Source organism: Euprymna scolopes, chromosome 4 (genome assembly GCF_053919585.1).
Source record: "Euprymna scolopes isolate OS-2025 chromosome 4, ASM5391958v1, whole genome shotgun sequence".
NCBI classification, from domain to species: domain Eukaryota; kingdom Metazoa; phylum Mollusca; class Cephalopoda; order Sepiida; family Sepiolidae; genus Euprymna; species Euprymna scolopes.
Genome location: NC_136485.1, coordinates 44,859,855 through 44,880,856, shown reverse-complemented (window position 1 = coordinate 44,880,856; position 21,002 = coordinate 44,859,855). Strand labels below are relative to the sequence as shown.

General features: G+C 33.5%; 1 protein-coding gene across 2 annotated transcripts in view; it reads left to right on the top strand.

The window, feature by feature from the left end:
• Nucleotides 1-6,927: 6,927 nt before the first annotated feature.
• Nucleotides 6,928-21,002, top strand: part of LOC145267170 (dynein regulatory complex subunit 5-like) — a 34,151-nt gene continuing 20,076 nt past the window's right edge. Inside the window, exons 1-2 of one of the 2 annotated variants that reach the window (XM_080123237.1) lie at nucleotides 6,928-6,992; nucleotides 15,684-15,936. In XM_080123237.1, the coding sequence (XP_079979363.1) occupies nucleotides 15,687-15,936 (250 nt within the window). In that variant the 5' untranslated portion in view covers nucleotides 6,928-6,992; nucleotides 15,684-15,686. Of the gene's footprint in view, nucleotides 7,066-15,683; nucleotides 15,937-21,002 lie in introns of both variants that reach the window. The other variant, XM_080123228.1, reaches the window with a different exon arrangement.

The window sequence follows — 21,002 nt, the reverse complement described above, 5'->3', positions numbered from 1 at the left end:
TATGTGTGCTCTCAACTCCGACATTAAAATGAGAAAACAAAGGACCACTTTACATATATACAAAGAATATATTTTTATGAACAATGGAAAAACATAAAAGCATGTGTGTGTGTGTGTGTGTGTGTGTGTGTGCACACGTGTGTGTGTGTGTGTGTGTACAAATGTGATCAGGCATAGTTCTGAAATGTTCTTTAATGTTGTTGCAAGATAATTCAATTGTTCACTGCAGTCCAATGATTTTTATGGTTAAATAAAGTTAGGCTTACCTCGAATATTTGCACATAATTACAGGCGGAAAATTGTACTTCTGCATGTGTGTATTTTTTAGAGTCATGCATAACGCATGTGTTCATCATTGTGTCAAGGTGAAAAGAGAAAAAAAGAAAAAATTGGAAGTAGAGAGAGAGAGAGAAGTAAAAGGGGAAATTAGTGTCACCCTCTTGTGGCCCTATGCTCGTCCTTTGCAGGGGATTCCTTTGTCACATAAGAGTCAGTCCTCAGTCACAGACCCAAATGTGATCCTGAGAAGCGAGCCCTCACAAGGTATCTCAGTATGGCAGGACCCGTCAATCGATTTGGTTGGTCTTAACTTCGCGATCAGGTGGATCTGTCGCCTCATGTTCTTTAATGTTATTGCAAGATAACTCAGTGGTTAATTGCAGACCATTAATTTTTATAGTTAAATTAAGTTAGACTTACATCGAATATTTGCACATGTGTACAGGCGGAAAATTATTCTTCTGCATGTGTTTTTTTTGAGTGATGCATAATGCATGTGTTCATTGTTGTTTCAAGGTGAAAAGAAAAAGAAAGAAAAATTGGAAGTAGAGAGAGAAAGAGAGAGAGAGAGAGAGAGAGAGAGAGAGAGAGAGAGAGAGAGAGAGAGAGAGAGAGAGAGAGAGAGAGAGAAGTAAGATGGGAAATTAGTGTCGCTCCCTGTCTGCTGAAGACGATATCAAAACGAACGATAATTTTCTATTGTTGTCCTTTTACAATTTGTTGTGTCTGTGTGTTTGCGCCACATGTACAAACCTAATATAGCACTCGTTATGTTTCCTATAATCTGTGTTGTTTTCATCAAATTTTCATCTACTTTTTGTGACATTTTGTGACTCTAACCATGAGTTCAGAAAAAAGGAAATGGAAAGGCATGGTCTGAGAAAAAAAGAGGATGATGTCAATCAAAATGAAGCAAGAAATAATAGACAAACATGAGCATGGTGTTTGTGTAAGTGATCTCATGAAGCAGTATGATCGGCCATCATCAACGATCTGTATGATATTAAAATAGGAAGATAACATAAAAGTTATAAAACCGACCGGGGTGTTACTATTATTTCCAAATTGAGGACCGATGCCCATGACAAGATCGAGAGACTTTTGTTGCTGTGAATACGTGACAATGAGCTGATGGGAGATAACATCATGGAGAGGATCATCTCTAAAAAGGCGCTCTCTCTTTACAAGGACCTACAACTTCAGGCAGCATCAACAGAGGAAGAGACATCGTCGGGTACATATGGAGTGGATTTCAAGGCCAGCCGTGGCTGGTTTGATAAATTCAAGAAGACTGGCATCCACTCTGTGATAAGGCATGGTGAAACAACGAGTTCAGCTACCAAAGCTGCGGACGAGTTTGTGCGGCACTTCGCTTCACTAATTTTGGAAGAAGGTTATGTGCCGCAGCCAATGTTTAACTGCAACAAGACTTTTTTGGGAAAAAATGTCACGCATGACATTCATTACTGATGAGGAGAAAAAGCTCTCAGGCCACACACACATGAAAGATGGTATAACCTTAGCATTGTGTGCTAATGCTTGTGATAACTGCAAAGTAAAACCACTGCTGGTATATCATACAGAGAACCCACATGCATTTAAGATTAATAAAGTCTTAAAAGAGATACTACAGGTAATGTGGGGGGAGGGGGCAATGCAAAAGCGTGGCTAACCTAGCAGTTCTTCACTGAATGAGCGAATTTAGTGTTTGTCCCTTCTCCAGGAGAATGGTCTTCCCTTAAAATGTTTGCTCGTTCTGGACAATGCTCCCATGCATCCCCATGGCCTAGAAGACGACATAATGGAAGATTTCAAGTTCATCCGGCTGCTCTTCCTTTTCCCCAATACCACCCCAATCCTCCAGCTAAGGGATCAGCAGGTGATCTCAAACTTAAGCATTTGTTCTGGCAATGCTTTGAAATCACGGGCAATACTCAAATAACCATTATTGGGTTTTGGAAGGAACACTTCAACATTTCCATAGCTCTAGAAATCATTGATTTTGCATGGCAGAGCGTTATGAAATGCACATTGAATTCTGCCTGGAAGAAATTGTGGCCTGATTGCAGCCCTGAAAGAGATTTTGAAGGGCTTTATACCCCAAGCTGAGTCCGACGTGGTGTTGAACGAGATTGTTTCTAATGGGGTTGGAGGTAGATGAGAAGGATATTAACGTGTTTGTGCAGGAGTACGAGGAGGAACTGACAACAGAGGAGTTGAAGGAAGTACAGGCGATGCAACAGGCAGAGGTGTCGCAAATGATCAGCAACAAGGAGGAGGATAAGCCGAAGAAGGTGATATCTACAAAGGAGATTAGGGAGGTGTTCGTTAAGTGGGAGGAAATTTCTGCTTTTGTTGAAAAGAAACACCAAGAAAAAGTTGCTTCTGGTCGTGCTATAGCTTTTTTAAATGACACTTACCTTGAACGTTTCTGTAACATTTTCAAAGAGAGGCTGAGACAAACCTCCTTGGGTAGGTTTTTGTTTGAAAGATCTGAAGAAAGTGAAAGTCTTGCGAGTCCAACTAAAAGGGCAAAAGAAAGTGAAGAAAAGTACAAACTGATAATGTAAAAAAAAAAATACAAAGAAAAACAAAAACAAAAAAACAGATGAAAAAAAAATTAGTGCAGTCAAAAAATTTAGTTTAAGTTCATTTAAAGTTAATTTTAATTTTAAGTCTAAGTACAGACATAAACAGTCTCTTGCACTTCCTCACCCTCTTCCTCACTTTTTCACCACCACATACTCATCCGTTAGCTGCCGCTGTCTTCCTTCATTGTAAATGCTTATAATAAACTCGCATATTATTTCCTTAATATCATCTTATTTATGTTTTTACTGTTTTTTTATGTTTAATTAATATTTGAATGTGTTTTAGTAATCAAGAAGATGTGTTTTATAGTTAATTAAGGTTCACTTGGATGATTTTGGAAGCCGGGAACAGATTAATTGGTTTTCAGTTAATTTCTTATTGGAAAATTTGTTCGAGATACAAGAAATTCGAGATAGGAGCTTCATCCGGGAACAAATTAATCCTGTATGGAGAAAGGCCAATATATATATATATATATATATATATATATATATATATATATATATATATATATATATATATATATATATATATATATATACAGTGCTGGCAAAAAGGAAGTCCACACCTGTAATTTTTTTTAAAAACTGCAAATTTAAGCAAAATTTAATGTAACTGTTTAAACAACCTATACCTCGCTTTATTTGCCTTTTATTCCTCTATAATTTTACCTGTTCATATTTGACTTTTAATTGAAATATTCTAGTGTTCACGTCAATTTAAAAAAAAGTAACTTCGAATTGAGGCAAAAATGTGCAGCAAAAATTTGCTTAAAACCAGCTTAAATTATCGCCCCTAAATCAGTTTAAAATATCCACCAACAGGCAACAAAGCATCTTTAATCGTAATTGTTGTCGTTACAGGTTATACAACGTAACATTTAGTCCTTATGCCACGACTTTCTCTTAGTGATCATCAGGAACTCATTAATCTCCACCTTTCTGGTTTATCAAATTGAGAAATCGGCCGCAGATTTAAATATGATGAGAAAACGGTATGAAAGACTGTGCAAAAGCACCAAAACACCGGCAGTGTTCATGATGCCCCTGAATCTGGTCGTACTAGAGTTACTTCTAACAGGGAAGACAATGCTATCAAGATCCGCAGCCTAAGAAACAGATTTGAAATGGCTCCCCAAATCCAACAACAGTGAAATCTTGTTAAAAAGTGCTCTCTTTCTACTGTCAAGAACAGATTAAAGGAATTTAATTTGCGAGGATATGTTGCAAGACACAAGCCAATGATTTCTGTAAAGAACAGAAAGCGCCGTCTGGACTTTGTTAGATGTAATGAAGATCATGACTCTTCATATTCGTCAAAACTGATTTTTAGCGACGAATGCAAGTTCAATAGGCTATGCAGTAATGGTAGGCAGTACGTCCGTCGGAGGAAAGATGAAGAATTTAATCCTAGGTGCTCAGTTTTAATGATGCAAGGTGGTGGAGGTTCAGTTTTGGTGTGAGGCATTATTAATACCAATGGTCCAGGACCTATAGTTTGCTTGCAAGGTCGAATTAATTCAATCAAGTACATTAATATGTTGACTGAGTATTTTCTACCGTACTTTGGTCGGAATTTGGATGATAATCCCATCTTCATGCAGGATAATGCTCCTATTCACACAGCTGGCAATGTCAAGAGGTTCCTGGAAGAGCATGATATTCCGTGTTTGGATTGGCCTGCACAATCTCTAGACCTCAATCCTATCAAAAACGTATAGCATTACATCAAGCAACAGTTAAGCAATGATAAAATTTCAAATTTGGAAGAACTTTGGACAAAAATTAAAGAAAAGTGGGATGCCCTTTTCCCGGAGTATTGCTGCAGTCTAATTCAAGGAATTCACAAAAGATTACAGACTGTCAAATTGCAGAAGAGCTATGCTACTAAATATTAACTAGTTCATTGTGTTCCTGTTGTATTTGTGTTGGATTAATGTCCTAAAGTTACATTTATATAACAATTTTCCATTGTGCGGACATTTTTTTTGCCTCCCCAATTTGAAGTTATTTTTTTAAATTGACGTGAACACTAGAATATTTCAATTAAAAGTCAAATATGAACAGGTAAAATTATAGAAGAATAAAAGGCCAATCAAATTAGGTATAGTTTGTTTAAGCAGTTACATTAAATTTAGCTTAAATTTGCAGTTTTTGAAAAAATTACGAGTGCAGACTTTCTTTTTGTCGTCTGTGTATATATTATTATATAAAAGTAACTTTGTCTGTGTGTCTGTATATCTGTGTGTCAAATGCTTTGTTGATATCACGAGCTGTTTCAGCAGCTTTTCGGCCTAGCTTGAATTGAAATAAGAACATTGTGCGAAATTGCTTTTGTTTTTTCATCTTGTCTTCAACGTTCTCAAAAAAAAGGCGTAATTGTTTTAAAATGATTGTAAATTTAAATGATTAGATAAAGAGAAAAACGCTCTTTAAAATGATATATAAATAAAGATATAATGAAACTTATTTTAAAATGCATCATTTGAAATCAAAATTACAAATTCCGCAAGAACTTTCTTCTCAACCTAATATATATATATATATATATATATATATATATATATATATATATATATATATATATATATATATATATATATATATATATATAAATACAGACAAACAATAACAAAGTAATTCTGAAGAAAGTCGAAGGTTACGTCGACCGAAACATTGTAAAAATAACATTAAGCAGTAACCTTACGAATTCAAATACTACATTTAATATAAAGAAGGTCGGAGAGTACATCCGTCCAAGAGTTCTGAATCTAATAAACGAAACGGGAATGGTAGTCTGAATAAATCAAGTAATATATGAACACCTTTTATTAATTAGTGTTTACTTGCATTTATATTTATATTTTTTCACTTTACTTAAAAGTTGGTTTGATTTAGAATTTATTTATTTAATATAAGACACGAATGTGGTGACAGACAAGCATTATATGTTCATTGTATCTACATATACATATATTGAATTAATATTTCAAGTTTTTAAGTTATGAGGATTCACTAAGGATTTTCAAACCAGAATTGACTTTCTATTCAATAGTTTACATAATATATTAATGGAGAGTACGAAATGGAACTAGGATTTACTTTTGACAACCTCATAACTCGCTTCTCTTTTTTTTTCCTTTAGTCCTCACATTCCAACTGTAATGTTTCTGACAAAAAGGGAAGAATTACTGCTTTCTGGGTCAGAATTTATCAATCTAACACTTATCGATGATTGAAGTATTATTTTATTTTTATTCTTTTGCACTTACATCAAATGGCTTCATACCTTGTTAGGAGGTATTTCCATATAATAAAAATACCAACATTTTCAAGCAGTCTGTTCATTTTCAATTTTATCCCACTTTTCTGCTATATTGTTTTATTTGTTTGTTTTTTTAATCAAATATATATATTTTTAATAGGATTTTGAAAAATAGATCTCATTATTACCATGATCTTTATCACGGTGTTTAAATTATAAATGGAAACAAAATTTCTATAAAATTATAACTAATATTTTCAAAATGTTCAATCTTTTAATATGTGAAGAATAACTAAAAAAAATAAAAACCAAAATTGACTTTCTATTTGACAGCTCAATTACCTTTATATATTTATTTAAAAAATTAACGTAGAATGTACTAATCCCTTCTTTTTCTATATATTTTTTTATTTCACTCGATTGATAACAGATTAAAAAGGCTGAGAAGAAACCAAAATATATTTAGGTCGATATTAAATTATTAGAGAAAATCATTTCTAATGCCTTAGATGCTGGCATTTTTAATTTAACTAAATAATCAATTAATCTCAAATAAAAGAAATAATAACGTGCAAGAAACATAAAGACAATAAATACAGACATTGAAAAGAAATTCTCCTATTAGGCTTTTTTTTTTTTTTTAATACAGAGATATTAACACTTTAAGATTTTTAACTTCATTATGAAGTCTTCAAACTTATGGTTCAAGGGAGATAACTTTTCTTTATCAGTTCGGCTGAAGTCGAACAAAAAGAGTTATTTCCCATTATATATTTAATGGGAGATAACTCATTTAAAACAAGAAATGCTATTAACACCGTAGCAACGGACGTCAACATAAAAGCTGACGATTCGATGTAAGGAAGAAATATACGATGATAATTGTCTTGTGTATAAATTATTTTTGAAAATTAATTTATATTCATCACAGTGAGTAAAATAACGAACACTTGTATAAATGTCTATTATTTGTCATTTATGTTTAATGTTTTGTTATTTATTTTCATCAGACGATTTTAAATAATTTGATTTAATTGTAACAATTAGTTGAGATATTTACCTTTATCATTTTGTTTTATTTTCGCCCAGATTTGGGATACAATAGTTTGCTTATCTTAAAATGTATTTCGGTGCAAGTCCAAAGTTCAACCTAATTAAAAAGCAAAAAATACAGAAAAAAAAAAAAAATGATGTACGTACTCATCATGAAACAAAATTCATATCCCAAAAATCACATAAATTGATCAATAAGTTTTATTTCAACTAAATAAACAGGATTTTACATTTTTTTTTTTACTTGTAAGCCATTACAATTCTGATTTTAATCTTCTATTTCTGAAGATGTTGTTAAGGGGGGAAGGTAGTCAGTGATGGATTTTAAACATGGCGGATTAAGACACAACGGCTCACTTTCCCATAAAATTTGATTTTCTTTGTTAAAAATTTACTACTTGAACAATTTACATACTTTTTGGAACATGTAATTTTCGTTTCGTTATGAGTACGTACATCATAAAATTTTTGGTATTTTTGTATTTATTTTAAAAATTTAGTTGACTTGCATTTGTATTTCTTGTCTTCAAATAAAAATCTAATTATGTGCTTGAAAGTCTTGAAGATTTAAATCTAATTCACTTTTTACAAAAGTTGTTTGAAATTGATTTTGTTTCCATCAAATATATTTAATTAAAAATATTTTTTTTTTTTCACACAAAATGGTAAATTGAAATTCTTTACCTCCAACGCTGGAAAAATAAAAATGAGGTGTTTTTGTAACCGTACCTTTAACAAACTGTGATATTTTTAGATAGGATTTTCAAGATAAATTCAAATTTACCATTATTAAATTGTAAGGCGAAAGAACATAATAGTTAACGAAGTCCACTCCCCATGCTAAGAATAGATTCATTATTTCAGCACAGTCAGTAAACTTCACACGTACCAGTTTTTTTTCCTGTCATCTGATGGCATATCTACATCAACATCCTGAACATACCTCGAATATATATATATATATATATATGTATAGATCATCGTATAACGATTAGATCACTCTCTGACTGACGTAATGACCATTTAAAAATTAAAATGTTTAAAATTCAACGCTATTTAACGCAATTAATGGTAGCCGAATGGATACGGTCTCCGCTAATCGAGCCAGAGATGTCTCATGTTGCGCGGTTTGAATCGTTCGGCTAGTGTTAATCGTGACACCCTGCACTGAAGAATCCCGAAAGGATGAAACACTAGTGTCTGTAGGTATTTATATATATATATTATATATATATATGTATGTATATCTATCTATCTATCTATCTATCTTCTATCTATCTATATCTATCTATCTATCTATATATCTATAAAAACAGAGATGTGTGTGCCACAGACGATTTCTGATTGGTTAATCCAATAATCACATCTCCTAAAAAACAATGGTTTCTACGCTCTTACCTTTACCATAAAATATTATGGCTTTATTTATTGTCCATCTTGGAAGGGTTTAATTTTTTAATAACTTGTTATTCACAAATTAAAAAAATACGAAACTAAACTACACGAAATCAAACGCTCCGACGAACTTAATAGTAGCAAGCACACGCGCACACACGCACACACACACGTTCACTACCGTCACGTTGTTATGGCAACCAAACAATGTTTACAAAATGTCTACGCACGTTCGTAGACATTTTGTAAACATTGTTTTTAAAAAATAAAAAATAATACTTCTATTATGTTTTAAACGACTGTAATAGTTTATTTTGGAAGTATATTTCATAAAGAAAATTGACAACCCACTTTAAAAACAGAAATTACGAGTTTTATATATTTTATTCGCAGTTTTTTGTTGACTCTTCTGGCGGCCATGTTGTAAGCCCTAACGGTATTTTTGGAGATTACCCAAATAAATGTTATCAAAGGCAAGATAAGTTACTTTTCCACCAAACTGGATATATTTTTCGTGTTTTTATTCAATGTAGCATATTTATTCAGCTCGAAAAACGGGTTTGTATTACTGTACACATAAATTCGAAAAAGTTGTCAAAAACCAAATATATAACAAATACATGTTATCAAAGGCAAGATAAGTTACTTTTCTACCAAACTGGATATATTTTTCGTGTTTTTATTCAATGTAACATGTTTATTCAGCTCGAAAACCATACGGTGTTTACCGATGTATTGGAAAATTCAAGATGGCGCCTCACTCCCTCTTTAACACGGTAAGTTTGGGAAAAGGTGTTATAAATAAAAAACTAGAAAAAATACTATTAAAAACCCGCCGAATATATGTCAACCTATGTCACGGTAACATATTGAGCGAGTTTTTAACAGTATTTTATTCAGTTTTTTATTTATAACACCTTTTCCCAAACTTACCGTGTTCAAGAGGGACTAAGACGCCATCTTGAATTTTCCAATACATCGGTAAACACTGTATGGTTTTCGAGCTGAATAAACATGTTACATTGAATAAAAATACGAAAAATATATCCAGTTTGGTAGAAAAGTAACTTATCTTGAGGCCAAAAAAATAAATTTTCAGGGGTCATAATAGGGGTCAAAGTTTAAAAAATTACCCCTTTTTTTTGCTCAGCATACACCTCCAAACACCCGGGCAACGCCGGGCACCCATGCTAGTATATCTATAAAAACAGAGATGTGTGTGCCACAGACGATTTCTGATTGGTTAATCCAATAATCACATCTCCTAAAAAACAATGGTTTCTACGCTCTTACCTTTACCATAAAATATTTTGGTCTTATTTATTGTCCATCTTGGAAGGGTTTAATTTTTTTCTAACTTGCGATTTACAACTTAAAAAAATACGAAACTAACTTACAATCTAACAATCGAACCTCCGACACCACGGCCGCCATTATGAAACTAAACTAAAAAAAAAAAATACGCGCGTTCACTCGTTTTTTTGTGCATTTTTTTTTTTTGGGGGGGGGGGGCTAATTTAGCATAATAGTGTCCATTTAATAGTATTATCTTGAAAAAATAAAAAAATAAGGAAAATTACCAAAAAAACAAACAAGAACAACAAAAGTGTGCCGTATTTTTAAAAGTTTTAATGCGTTATTTTTATTTGCTTTTTTTATTTCATCGGTGAAGAAAATGGCCAAACAGAAATTTTGAAGGCCAAATTTCGCGAATTTGGCCTTTTTTTTAAGCAGTTTGGCCTTCAAAATTTCTGTTTGGCCATTTTCTTCACCGATGAAATAAAAAAAGCAAATAAAAACAACGCATTAAAACTTTTAAAAATACGGCACACTTTTGTTGTTCTTGTTTGTTTTTTTTTGGTAATTTTCCTTATTTTTTTATTTTTACAAGAAAATACTATTAAATGGACACTATTATGCCAAATTAGCCCCCCCCCCCCCAAAAAAAATGCACAAAAATTCGAGATTTATGGTTTTGACGAGATAATTTAGCGAATTGTCCGGACTATTGCGAGATAACCATCCATTAGTTTTTCCTGAAATTTTGCCACAAATTGTATTTCATTACATAGATGTGCATAGTAACAACATTTTTTTGCCGAAAATTCCCGTTGCGTCTCCAGATTACATCGGTGAAGAAAAAGGCCAAACAGAAATTTTGAAGGCCAAACTGCTTTAAAAAAGGGCCAAATTCGCGATTTGGGAAAATCGATGTGATAGGTTTTCAACAGAAATTTGGCGATTAAGTGGTCAATATTCAACGATTTGACCTTTGAGAACTCTACCAAACTCCTCCTACAATTCTGGGTCTAAACAGTAAACACTTGATATTTTAGATATAGATTCCTTGGACATGGATCTAACTTATTAACTTTACTTGATCCCTAAACAATAAATGTTAAGAGGTCATAATAGGGGTCAAAGTTTTAAAAAATTGACCGTTTTTTTTTTTTTCTCAGCATTAACCTCAAAACACCTGGGCAACGCCGGGCACCGATTGCTAGTATATCTATAAAAACAGAGATGTGTGTGCCACAGACGATTTCTGATTGGTTAATCCAATAATCACATCTCCTAAAAAACTATGGTTCGTAGGCTCTTAATTTTACCATAAAATATTATGGCTTTATTTATTGTCCATCTTGGAAGGGTTTAATTTTTTTCTAACTTGTTTATTTACAAATTAAAAAATACGAATCTTACACAATCTTACAATCCAACCTACGACATCCACGGCCGCCATTCTGCTAGCCGCAGACACGTAAACAACATGAAAACAATGTTTTGAAAATCTAGCAAAAATTAATTTTCCTGAAATTTTTCAATATTTAAAAATAAATTATGCCGTCTGATAAAATTTTTAAACTTTTTTTTAAAGCTATAAAGATAAAATTTAAAAATATTTATTTTTATGTAACACGCGCGTTCGCTCGTGGTCTTTTCATTTCGGGTTTGTATTACTGTACACATAGATTCGAAAAAGTTGTCAAAAAACAAATATATAACAAATAAATGTTATCAAAGGCAAGATAAGTTACTTTTCTACCAAACTGGATATATTTTTCGTGTTTTTATTCAATGTAACACATTTATTCAGCTCGAAAAACGGGTTTGTATTACTGTACACATAGATTCGAAGAAGTTGATAAGTTACGAAACAATACAGCATTAAAACACGCGCACACACGCACACACACTCACGTCCACTACCGTCCTTGGCTACGTCACGTTGTTATGGCAACACGATAAATACACAGTAAATTTGATTTTCTTCATTTCTACGCAAATATTACGCAAATATAAATCATATAGAATATCTGTATGAATATAATTACACGTAATAGTTAAATAAAGATGATCATCGTTAGAACCGAAAAAAAAAAACTAATAGGGAATTTGTATAAAGTTGTATTTTCTTTTTAAATAAATAGAAAAAAGGGGTGTTGATAAGACTATCCATACTTATACAGTTTAGTGACGACATTAAAAAATGGAAATATTGAAAAAAAATTTTAGGCCAAATTTCGCAATCTAGCCTTTTTTTTCTCGCCATATTGAGATGCGCAGTGCGCACAACATATCTGCAATTTTTTTACGTTTTTTTTCTTTTTTTTTTTTTTAAATCTGCAATTTTTTTGCGTTTTTTTTTTTTTTTTTAAATAAGAATACTATTGAATATGCAAAGAAATTGAAGAATGCAAAGAATTGAAGAATTTTTATACGATAATATTTTCAAAAGATGCTCAGTTGGACACGCATGGATAACTTCGAAACTTCGTTTATTTACTTCTGTTACAAATTAAAAAAAAAAACAAAAAAAACAAAAAAACAAAAATGGCATCTGTCTTCGCAAAAAAAAATTAAAAATCTCATTCTGGTCGGGAATAAAGGGCTAGATTGGCCTAAAATGGAGGTATTCTGCTATGTACGGCAGTTACCTGCCCTTGGGGAATTCCTGGGCCTGCAATAACATTTCCAAAATGGCCACGTTGACGTTGCCGTGATAAATCATTTTTTTCGATGTAAAAAAAAAAAAAATACTTGATCAAATGAAGTGAAATTTTTTTTCGGAGAACTTCAGTCTATAACAGTTACGTACAATAAAATTTTTTTTTCAATATTTCCATTTTTTAATGTCGTCACTAAACTGTATAAGTACCAGACTATCAATACACACAAAAAAATATAGATTTATTTTTGGGTAAAGTTCCCACGGGTTTTCCTTTCACTTCAGTAAATAATGGTCTTTTGTTATATATATATGGCGTACTATTATCCTTATATATATATGATGTTTATGTTTATATATATATGTATAAGTGATAGTGTCTGTGTGTGTCTGTGCGTTTGTGTTCATTTCCCTACGCTAAAACTCTGTCAATTTTAAGCCTACAGATTCGAAATTTGATATACAGGGTACTGAGATTTGGGAACATCGATGTGATAGGTTTTCGACAAAAATTTGGCGATTAAGTGGTTAATGTTCAACAATTAGACCTTTGAGAACTCTACCAAACTCCTCCTAAAATTTAAGGTCTGAACACGTGATATTTTATATATAGATTCCTTGGACATGGATTTAACTTATTAACTTTACTTGATCCCTAAACAATAAATGTTAATAGGTCATAAAAGGGGTCAAAGTTTAAAAAAATTGACCGTTTTTTTTTCCTCAGCATACACTTCAAAACACCTGGGCAACGCCGGGCACCGATTGCTAGTATATATATATTTATGTATATATATATACATATATATATATACATACATATATATGTATGTATATATATATATATTTATATATATATATGTATATAGTCATCCACATAGAGTACTGTTTCGCTGTTTCACAGCTCATAAGTGTGGCTAGACATGCAACTACCTCAAGCCAGGATTGAAACCCGACCGTCTAAACGACAGTCAAGGTTCGTAACCACTATGTTATCGGCGGCTGCTGCATGAGTCATGGGTTAAATGATGTTTTGACATCGTCTGAACTACCTAAGCTCGATTTGTTTATATATATATCTATATATGTATATATATATATATATATATATATATATATATGTATATATATATATATATATGTGCGTGTGTATGTGTATGTATATTTATATATATATCTATATCTATGTATATTTATATATATATATATATATATATATGTATATTTATATATATATATATATATATATATATATTTATATATATATGTATAATTATGCATATATGTATATATGTTTTTTTTTTTTTACAAGGTGGTCACCACTTCTCAAGGCCCGGAAGCCACTCATGGGTAAGGGTTATTGTAAGTACAGTACATTAGTGTGGATATTTTAGAGTGTCTACTTATGGGAGCGATTCATCAGGAACTTGTTTACGTTGGACTTGAAGACATCCAAATTGTAGTCAGGAGGGAAGCAGACAGACGGAACAGAGTTCCACAGGCGTGCAGTTCTAAGAAAGAAGCTTTGTTCATGGAATCTACGTTTTGATTTAGGCATAGATAAACAGTGGGGAAAGTTTTAAATCATTTCTCTCCGATAGGCTCATGGACAAAAATCGGAGGCCTGCAATATAAATGCTGGAGTCCCTCAGGGGTTAATCCTGGGCCCAACTCTCTTCCTGATCTACATCAATGACCTCCCTAAACACATACTTAAATCATTCGTTGACATCTATGCTGATGACACAACCATTTACAGCAACACATCAAAGGCTGTAAATGACAAAGTTCTCTCTGATTCTCCCTCCTCTGATCCCGAGCGCGTGGTTCAGTGGGGGAAGACGTGGCTGGTTACCTTTAATGCATCCAAAACCAAACTCCTATCCTTACATCATCAACGCTCTGATCCCCAACTGGCATCAATTGGGATGGATGGCTCTCATCTGGGTGAGGCCCCGTGTTTTGACAAGCTTCTGGGTTTGACCTTTACTCCTGATCTGAAATGGAACACGTACATCAAGTCTGTTGCCAAGGTCGCTGGAAAGATGGTGGGATCCTTCTACCGCTCCAGAAGATATCTCACTACTGATGCAATTCTCTATCTATATCTATCTATATAAAAGCCAAGTACGTCCAAGGATGGAATACTGTTGCCATATCTGGGCAGGAGCTGCTAAAAACAGCCTATCCTGCCTTGACAGAGTACAAAATAGACTTCGTGGCTTAGTGGGGGATGCCCTTTTCTCTACCCTGCAACATCTCTCCCACAGAAGAGACGTTGCGAGCCTATCCTTGTTTTATCGTTATTTCCATGGCAGGTGTTCGTCTGAACTCCAATCTCTGGTCCCCCCTTGCCAATCTTTCACGAAAAACACCCGTCTAGCTGAATCCACTGTGAAAATTTTCCCCCACTCTTTATCTGTGCCTTAATCAAAATGCGGATTCCATGAACAAAGCTTCTTTCTTAGAACTGTACGCCTGTGGAACTCTGTTCCGTCTGCCTGCTTCCCTCCGGACTACAACTTGGATGTCTTCAAGTCCAATGTTAACAAATTCCTAATGAACCGCCCCCTTAATTGAACACTTCATCAAATCTCCACACTAACGTAATGTACTTGCAATAACCCTTATCCCTGAGTGGCTTCCGGACCTTGATAAGTGGTGATCACTGTGTAAAAAAAAAAAAAAAAGAAAAAAAAGTAGGCCACTCACTATGAATCTAAAATAATTTTTAGAGCTTACTCAGAAGATAAACACCAAAACAAAATGCCCAAGCCAGCATAGAAAAAAAAGAAAGCAAAAAAAAAGAAAAAAAAAAGAAAGAAAAATTCGAGTTTTACTAAAAAAAAACGTTTTAGTACTTGTGCAGTTTATGGACAGTGTTGAAATAATAATATTAATTAGAAAGCCATTTCTAATACGGGGAGGGGGCTTTGTTAAGTATTCTGTACTTTCACCTAACGAGTTACTAAAAACAAGATACTCTAAACATCTTGCTTAATTGGTGTCTAATGATTTTAGATGATATTTATTGCAAACTCTTTTTTAACATGTTTTTTTTTATAATCTTTTAACGACTAATCTCTTAATTTGAACCTCTAAAATCAAATATGCTGTTGACATTTTGTAAATTCCCTTGCATCTGTTGCAGAAAATGGCAGCTGAAAGTCCAACAAAGAATAGGTCTTCTGCAGAAAGTGAGAAATCAGTGACGATGAATCAAGATGGAGACGCTGATAGCAAATCAGGAAATGAAAAAACCAACGACAAATCATTTATTGACAATCCAGCGTCTGATTTTCGTAATTTGAGACGGATTATCGCAGAAGATCAGGAATGGTCACTTGCCACGGTACCGACGCTAGATTATTCATGCATTACTCACATAGTCGACAACTTTGAAGGTAAGTGTTTGAATGACACTTTTGGAAAAAAATGGAGAAGTTTTGATACTTGTGCGTGTTGTGTATCTCAACGTTTGCTTGGCTTTGGCTGGAATATGATGTTAACAGCTGGATTATGCTGAGCGATGTAAAAGAAAACAGCAAAATGAATAAATGAAAAATGCAGAAACCAAAAACAAAAAAAAAAACGACTGAAGTGAAATAAAACAAAAAGGGAAAAGTCTTATTTATGTGAAGTGTGTGATACAGAATTTTACCATAAAATTTCTAAACACACCTTATTTATGTGAAGTTTGTGGTTCAACATTTTCTCAACTATCAAATTTAAAAACACATGTTTACACCCACTGATGACAACCCTAATTAATGTGAAGCGTGTGGTGCAACATTTTCAAGGAAATCCCATTTTAAAACTCATATATTAAAACACTGGTGAAAGAAGCAAATAAGCAAATAATTTGGGTTGTTAATTATTCATTTTTTTTTTTTTAAAATTATAACTCTCCAGAAAAAGTTAGAAAAAGCAAAAATTATTTCTTTTGGGAGTGGGTGGGTCAAATAATTTTAAGGAAATGTTTTAAAAAAAGGTCCCAAGAATTCCTTTTTTTTTCGTTTTTCAGATATATTTTGCCATTATTGTTTATGCCTTAATTGTTTTTGTGAAGGAAAAGTGGAAACAATTTTTTTTTTCAAGTATTTTTTAAGTATTTTTTGTAAAAAATATTTTTTTTTGTATTTTTTTTAAATTGGAAGAGAAGGTTTTAAAGATTTATTATGTTGGTACTGTCCATGATTTGCATGTAACAACATTTTTTTTCCTCTTCGAAAAATCATCTGCTAGATGCGTACGTGTGGCGCAGCTTTGTTGTAATTCAGTGCACTGTGTTGAGATTGGCTGGTCAGTGTGTTACATCAGACAGCAGTAAAACCCAAACTGTTGCTCGGCATAATCCAGCTGTTAACGTTATGTTCCAGCCAAAGCCGAGCGAATGCTGAGATAAGTCTGATTCACAATATGCACCAGTACCAAAATTTTGATACTTGTGCAGAATAGCATACCAAAGAATTTTTGTAATTACAGAGATTCTGGTGTTTTGATGTAAATACTTAGATAATCGTTGAAGAGAACAAACTTGAATTTTTCCAAGTATTTTATTTTACAAAAATGTGTAGTTTTTTTGATTGCCTATCGAAGGGCAAAGTTTTTTTCTCTTTTTTTATTGTTTAATGGGTTTTCTTCATAAGTTTGAAAATTTCTATCTTTATTGTTTTCTTAGTCTTTATTGTGAGAAACGTCATTGTCTACATCGTTTAGTTGCTTTGTTTTATGGCATATCAACCCTTTTTTGGTTACTTGATTCTGAATCCAGTAATTCTTTATATCTTCAGATATTTATTTATAGTGTTTCGTTTGGTTTTGTTGAAGAAAATTGTTGTTATGTTTGTTTCTGGAATATTGTGGCAGCTTATTGCCACTCAAATTCCAGAGAAGGCCATTGACCGTTATCAACAATAAATCAATGATAACCGACTGCTGTAAGAACGCAAACTGCCTTGAATGATTTCGAGAGTATTGGACAGCTGGAGGGACTTATCACTCAGACCTTAGGAAAAAAACAACAAACCCAAACTCTGTATTTAGAGATCACTGATAATTTCCATTGTTGACTAAGAGAAGGGCCTATCAGACATGTGTACATGTGTAATAATTCATATTATTTGGATTATTGACATTTCTGACTTTTTGAGATGAGGATTGGTTATTCATATTATTTGGATTCTTCGGACTACTGCTCTCATCTTGAGTGTGATTTTCACAACGTTTCGGTCGATATAACCTTCAACTTCTTCAGGTGTGTCTTGTCGAACTTGGGAATGTTTCTGTCGAACTCGGAAATTTGGACAGAATTTCGAGCAGAACCCTTTATTTACTTCACAGGGGTAGCGTGTTCTTGTCTCGTCAGCCATGACTGGATAAAGGTTCTAAGTAATTTGCAGTTGTATTTTTTTTGGTCATCCACACTAAGGATTGAACCTTCAACCTTCAGGAAAATATTACTTTTGACAAATGATTTTTCTAAGTACATAAATCATTGCACCATGGGTCCTTCCATCCAAATTCCCGAGTTCGACAGAAACATTCCCAAGTTCGACAAGATACATTTGAAGAAGGTTAGAGGTTATATCGACTGAAACGTTGTGAAAATTACACTCAACAATAGTAGTCCGATGAATCCAAATAATATTTTGACTATTGTTCTCATCTTGAGTGTTATTTGCACAACGTTTTGGTCGATATAACCTCCGACCTTCTTCATGGTGTATATTGTCAAACTTGGACTCGTGATGCTGAAGGACCTGTGGCATAGTTGATAAAGTACTTGGTAAAATGCAGTTATAAATTACACTCTTCTGGAGATGGAAGGTTCAATCCTTAGTGTGAGTGACACTATAAATATATTACTTAACATTTCTATCCAGTTATGGCTGATGGGATGCGAGCATGCTACTCCCATGGATAAAAAAAAAGGGTTTCCGAGTTCGACGGAAAGATTCTGGACTTCGACAAGATACACCTGAAGAAGATAGAAAGTTACATTAGCCGAAACGTTGTGAAAATAACACTCCAGGTGAGAACAGTAGTCTGAATAATCCAAATTTTATTTATTATCAATGCTCATCTAAAAAAATTCAGAAACACAGTTTAATGATGCATAAAAAAATGAGACATGGTCAGTGAGGATTGAGCACATTTGTTCCAAGGAGAGAAATGTTATGTAAAAATATGATGGATGCTTAATACGAGTTTTAAAGACAGGCTTATATCCGATGACCTCAGAGAAAGATTAAGTCTTAACAGTATAAAGAGATATATGCAGAATAGGAGATTTAAACGGTATTGACACATTGATAGAATGGACAAAATTCTTTAGTTGTAAAACAGTTTAGAAAACAGACCCTGTTTTGGAGGAAAGTCAAGGAAAATATTAATAGTGATAAGAATACATCTGAGAGAAAAAGAGATAAATAAAGAGCTGACCAAAGATAGAAGTCTTTTTTAAAAGTCGTCCAACACATGCCAGCTTGTAAAATGGAAGTTAAACTGATTCTGATGGGTATTTCCTTATAATGTGATTTGTTATGAATATTTTGTCTATTGGATTATCCCCCATGCTAAGAACTATCTATATAAAACAGTCCAGTCCTGAGATACAACATTTGTAATCCTTTTTTCATTGCCTCGACATCAGGGCAAAGTTAACCACAATTTGTTTTTATGAGAAAATATACAGCTTCAAGGATAGAAAAGATATTATAACACAATCTTTACTCGAAAGCCATTCATAGTCGAGTAAAGCTTACGATAATTAACCCTTCATCTTTTGATTATTTGATGAAGAGCCAACATGGAACACTGCATCAGACCATATCAATTCACCATCAACATTGGTTAAACTGTATTGCTAATAATGCCATCAGCACTTACTCTAGGGGACATTGAACTGGTTTCCTTCAAAGGAGGAAGTGTCAGGGGAATTTTAAATTAACAAATAGTCCCCAATCGTATGTATATCCTGGTCACAGGAGATGACCACAGGATTTTGCAGCTTTTTGCAGGAGGGTGTGCCAATGCCCTACATACACCACCTGGTATTCCCAAATGGTCACCCATCTTGTACTGACCAGCCTAGACGTTGCTTACCTTTGGTGATCTAACAAGAATCGGTGCTAACATGATTATGCTTTATATAAACTACATTGCTAAGGAGCTAAACCATTAGATTGTATCTTTTATAAATGCCGTAAAAGCAGAGCACTTTTACTGATGAATAGACAAGATGTAATTAAATATAAGGTGGCCTCATCCCCCAAAAACAAAAAATTCTGTCAGCCACCCATAGAATCGTTAATAAAATTTATAATCCTTTCTGCAATCCAATCATATTTTTTGCAAATAAACTTCAATCTATGTTTGCCTTGTCCACCAAGTGTAACTCATGAATGTCCAACAGTCTTTGTTCGCCGTTTAATTATACGTACACCAGGATATGAAAAAAAAAAATAATCGATAACTCTGACGCATTCCTTTATTGGCATTGCCATGATTTGGATTGTGACATTCTGTCGATTGTTTTAATAGACATTATCTCTAAGATAACCTCACAGAAAGAAATCTGGGGGGGGGTAACTGGTTAGTTACACCCATTCATGATCACATCTCTTATGAATGAGAGGATCAATAAAGCGTCTCAGCATATCATTGAATGGTTATAAAACGAACGCTATTATTCGCTGAAACCTGGTGGATAAATCAGGAATCAACTGAAATTTATTTTTACAAATTATGGTTAAATAGACGATAGAATTACGTATTTCATGGGTGACAATAATTTGGGGTCAGTCAATAGCTGTCAACCTCGGTCTGCCAGAGTGTATCAGACTTCTCTTTTTATGATATCAAACGTGAAATCAAGATTTTTGTTTGACTGCTAATCAATATTACAATATAGAAAGACCATGAGTTGTGCGAACGTGACCTGATCTCAGGTGCACAGGAATTCAGCGATTCACATTTTTTCCTTTTATTATTTTTCATCACAAACAAGCTATATTACCGCTGTAAATGTAAGGGCTATTATTTGGAATAATGTCAAAGAGTGACCTGTGGGGAGTTGAGCATTGAGATGCTTATTCAGATTACATTTAAATTTCATAAAGTTAGTACAATCAGGGAAGTAGGAAATAGAGAGGAAATTCAAAAGCCTAGTAGTTTGAGAGAAGAAACTCTTAGAATGCTTTCTCGCATCTATGTACTTCAGCAGTGGAAAGGGTGAGATTTTGCTGCTTGCCAGGTAGACGGGAGTATGTATGTTGAAGGATCGAAAGTGCTATGAGTTTATCAGAGCACATTCAATTATAGACCTTGTAAAATAGGCACGGGGATGCGACATTACAGTGATAGTAAAAAGGTTGGAGCTTGGCCAACAGTGCAGGGCCTATTCAATTTGAAACGCTTTTTTGGATCCTGTCTAAGAGTGAGAGACTGGTGGGAGATGCACCAGCCT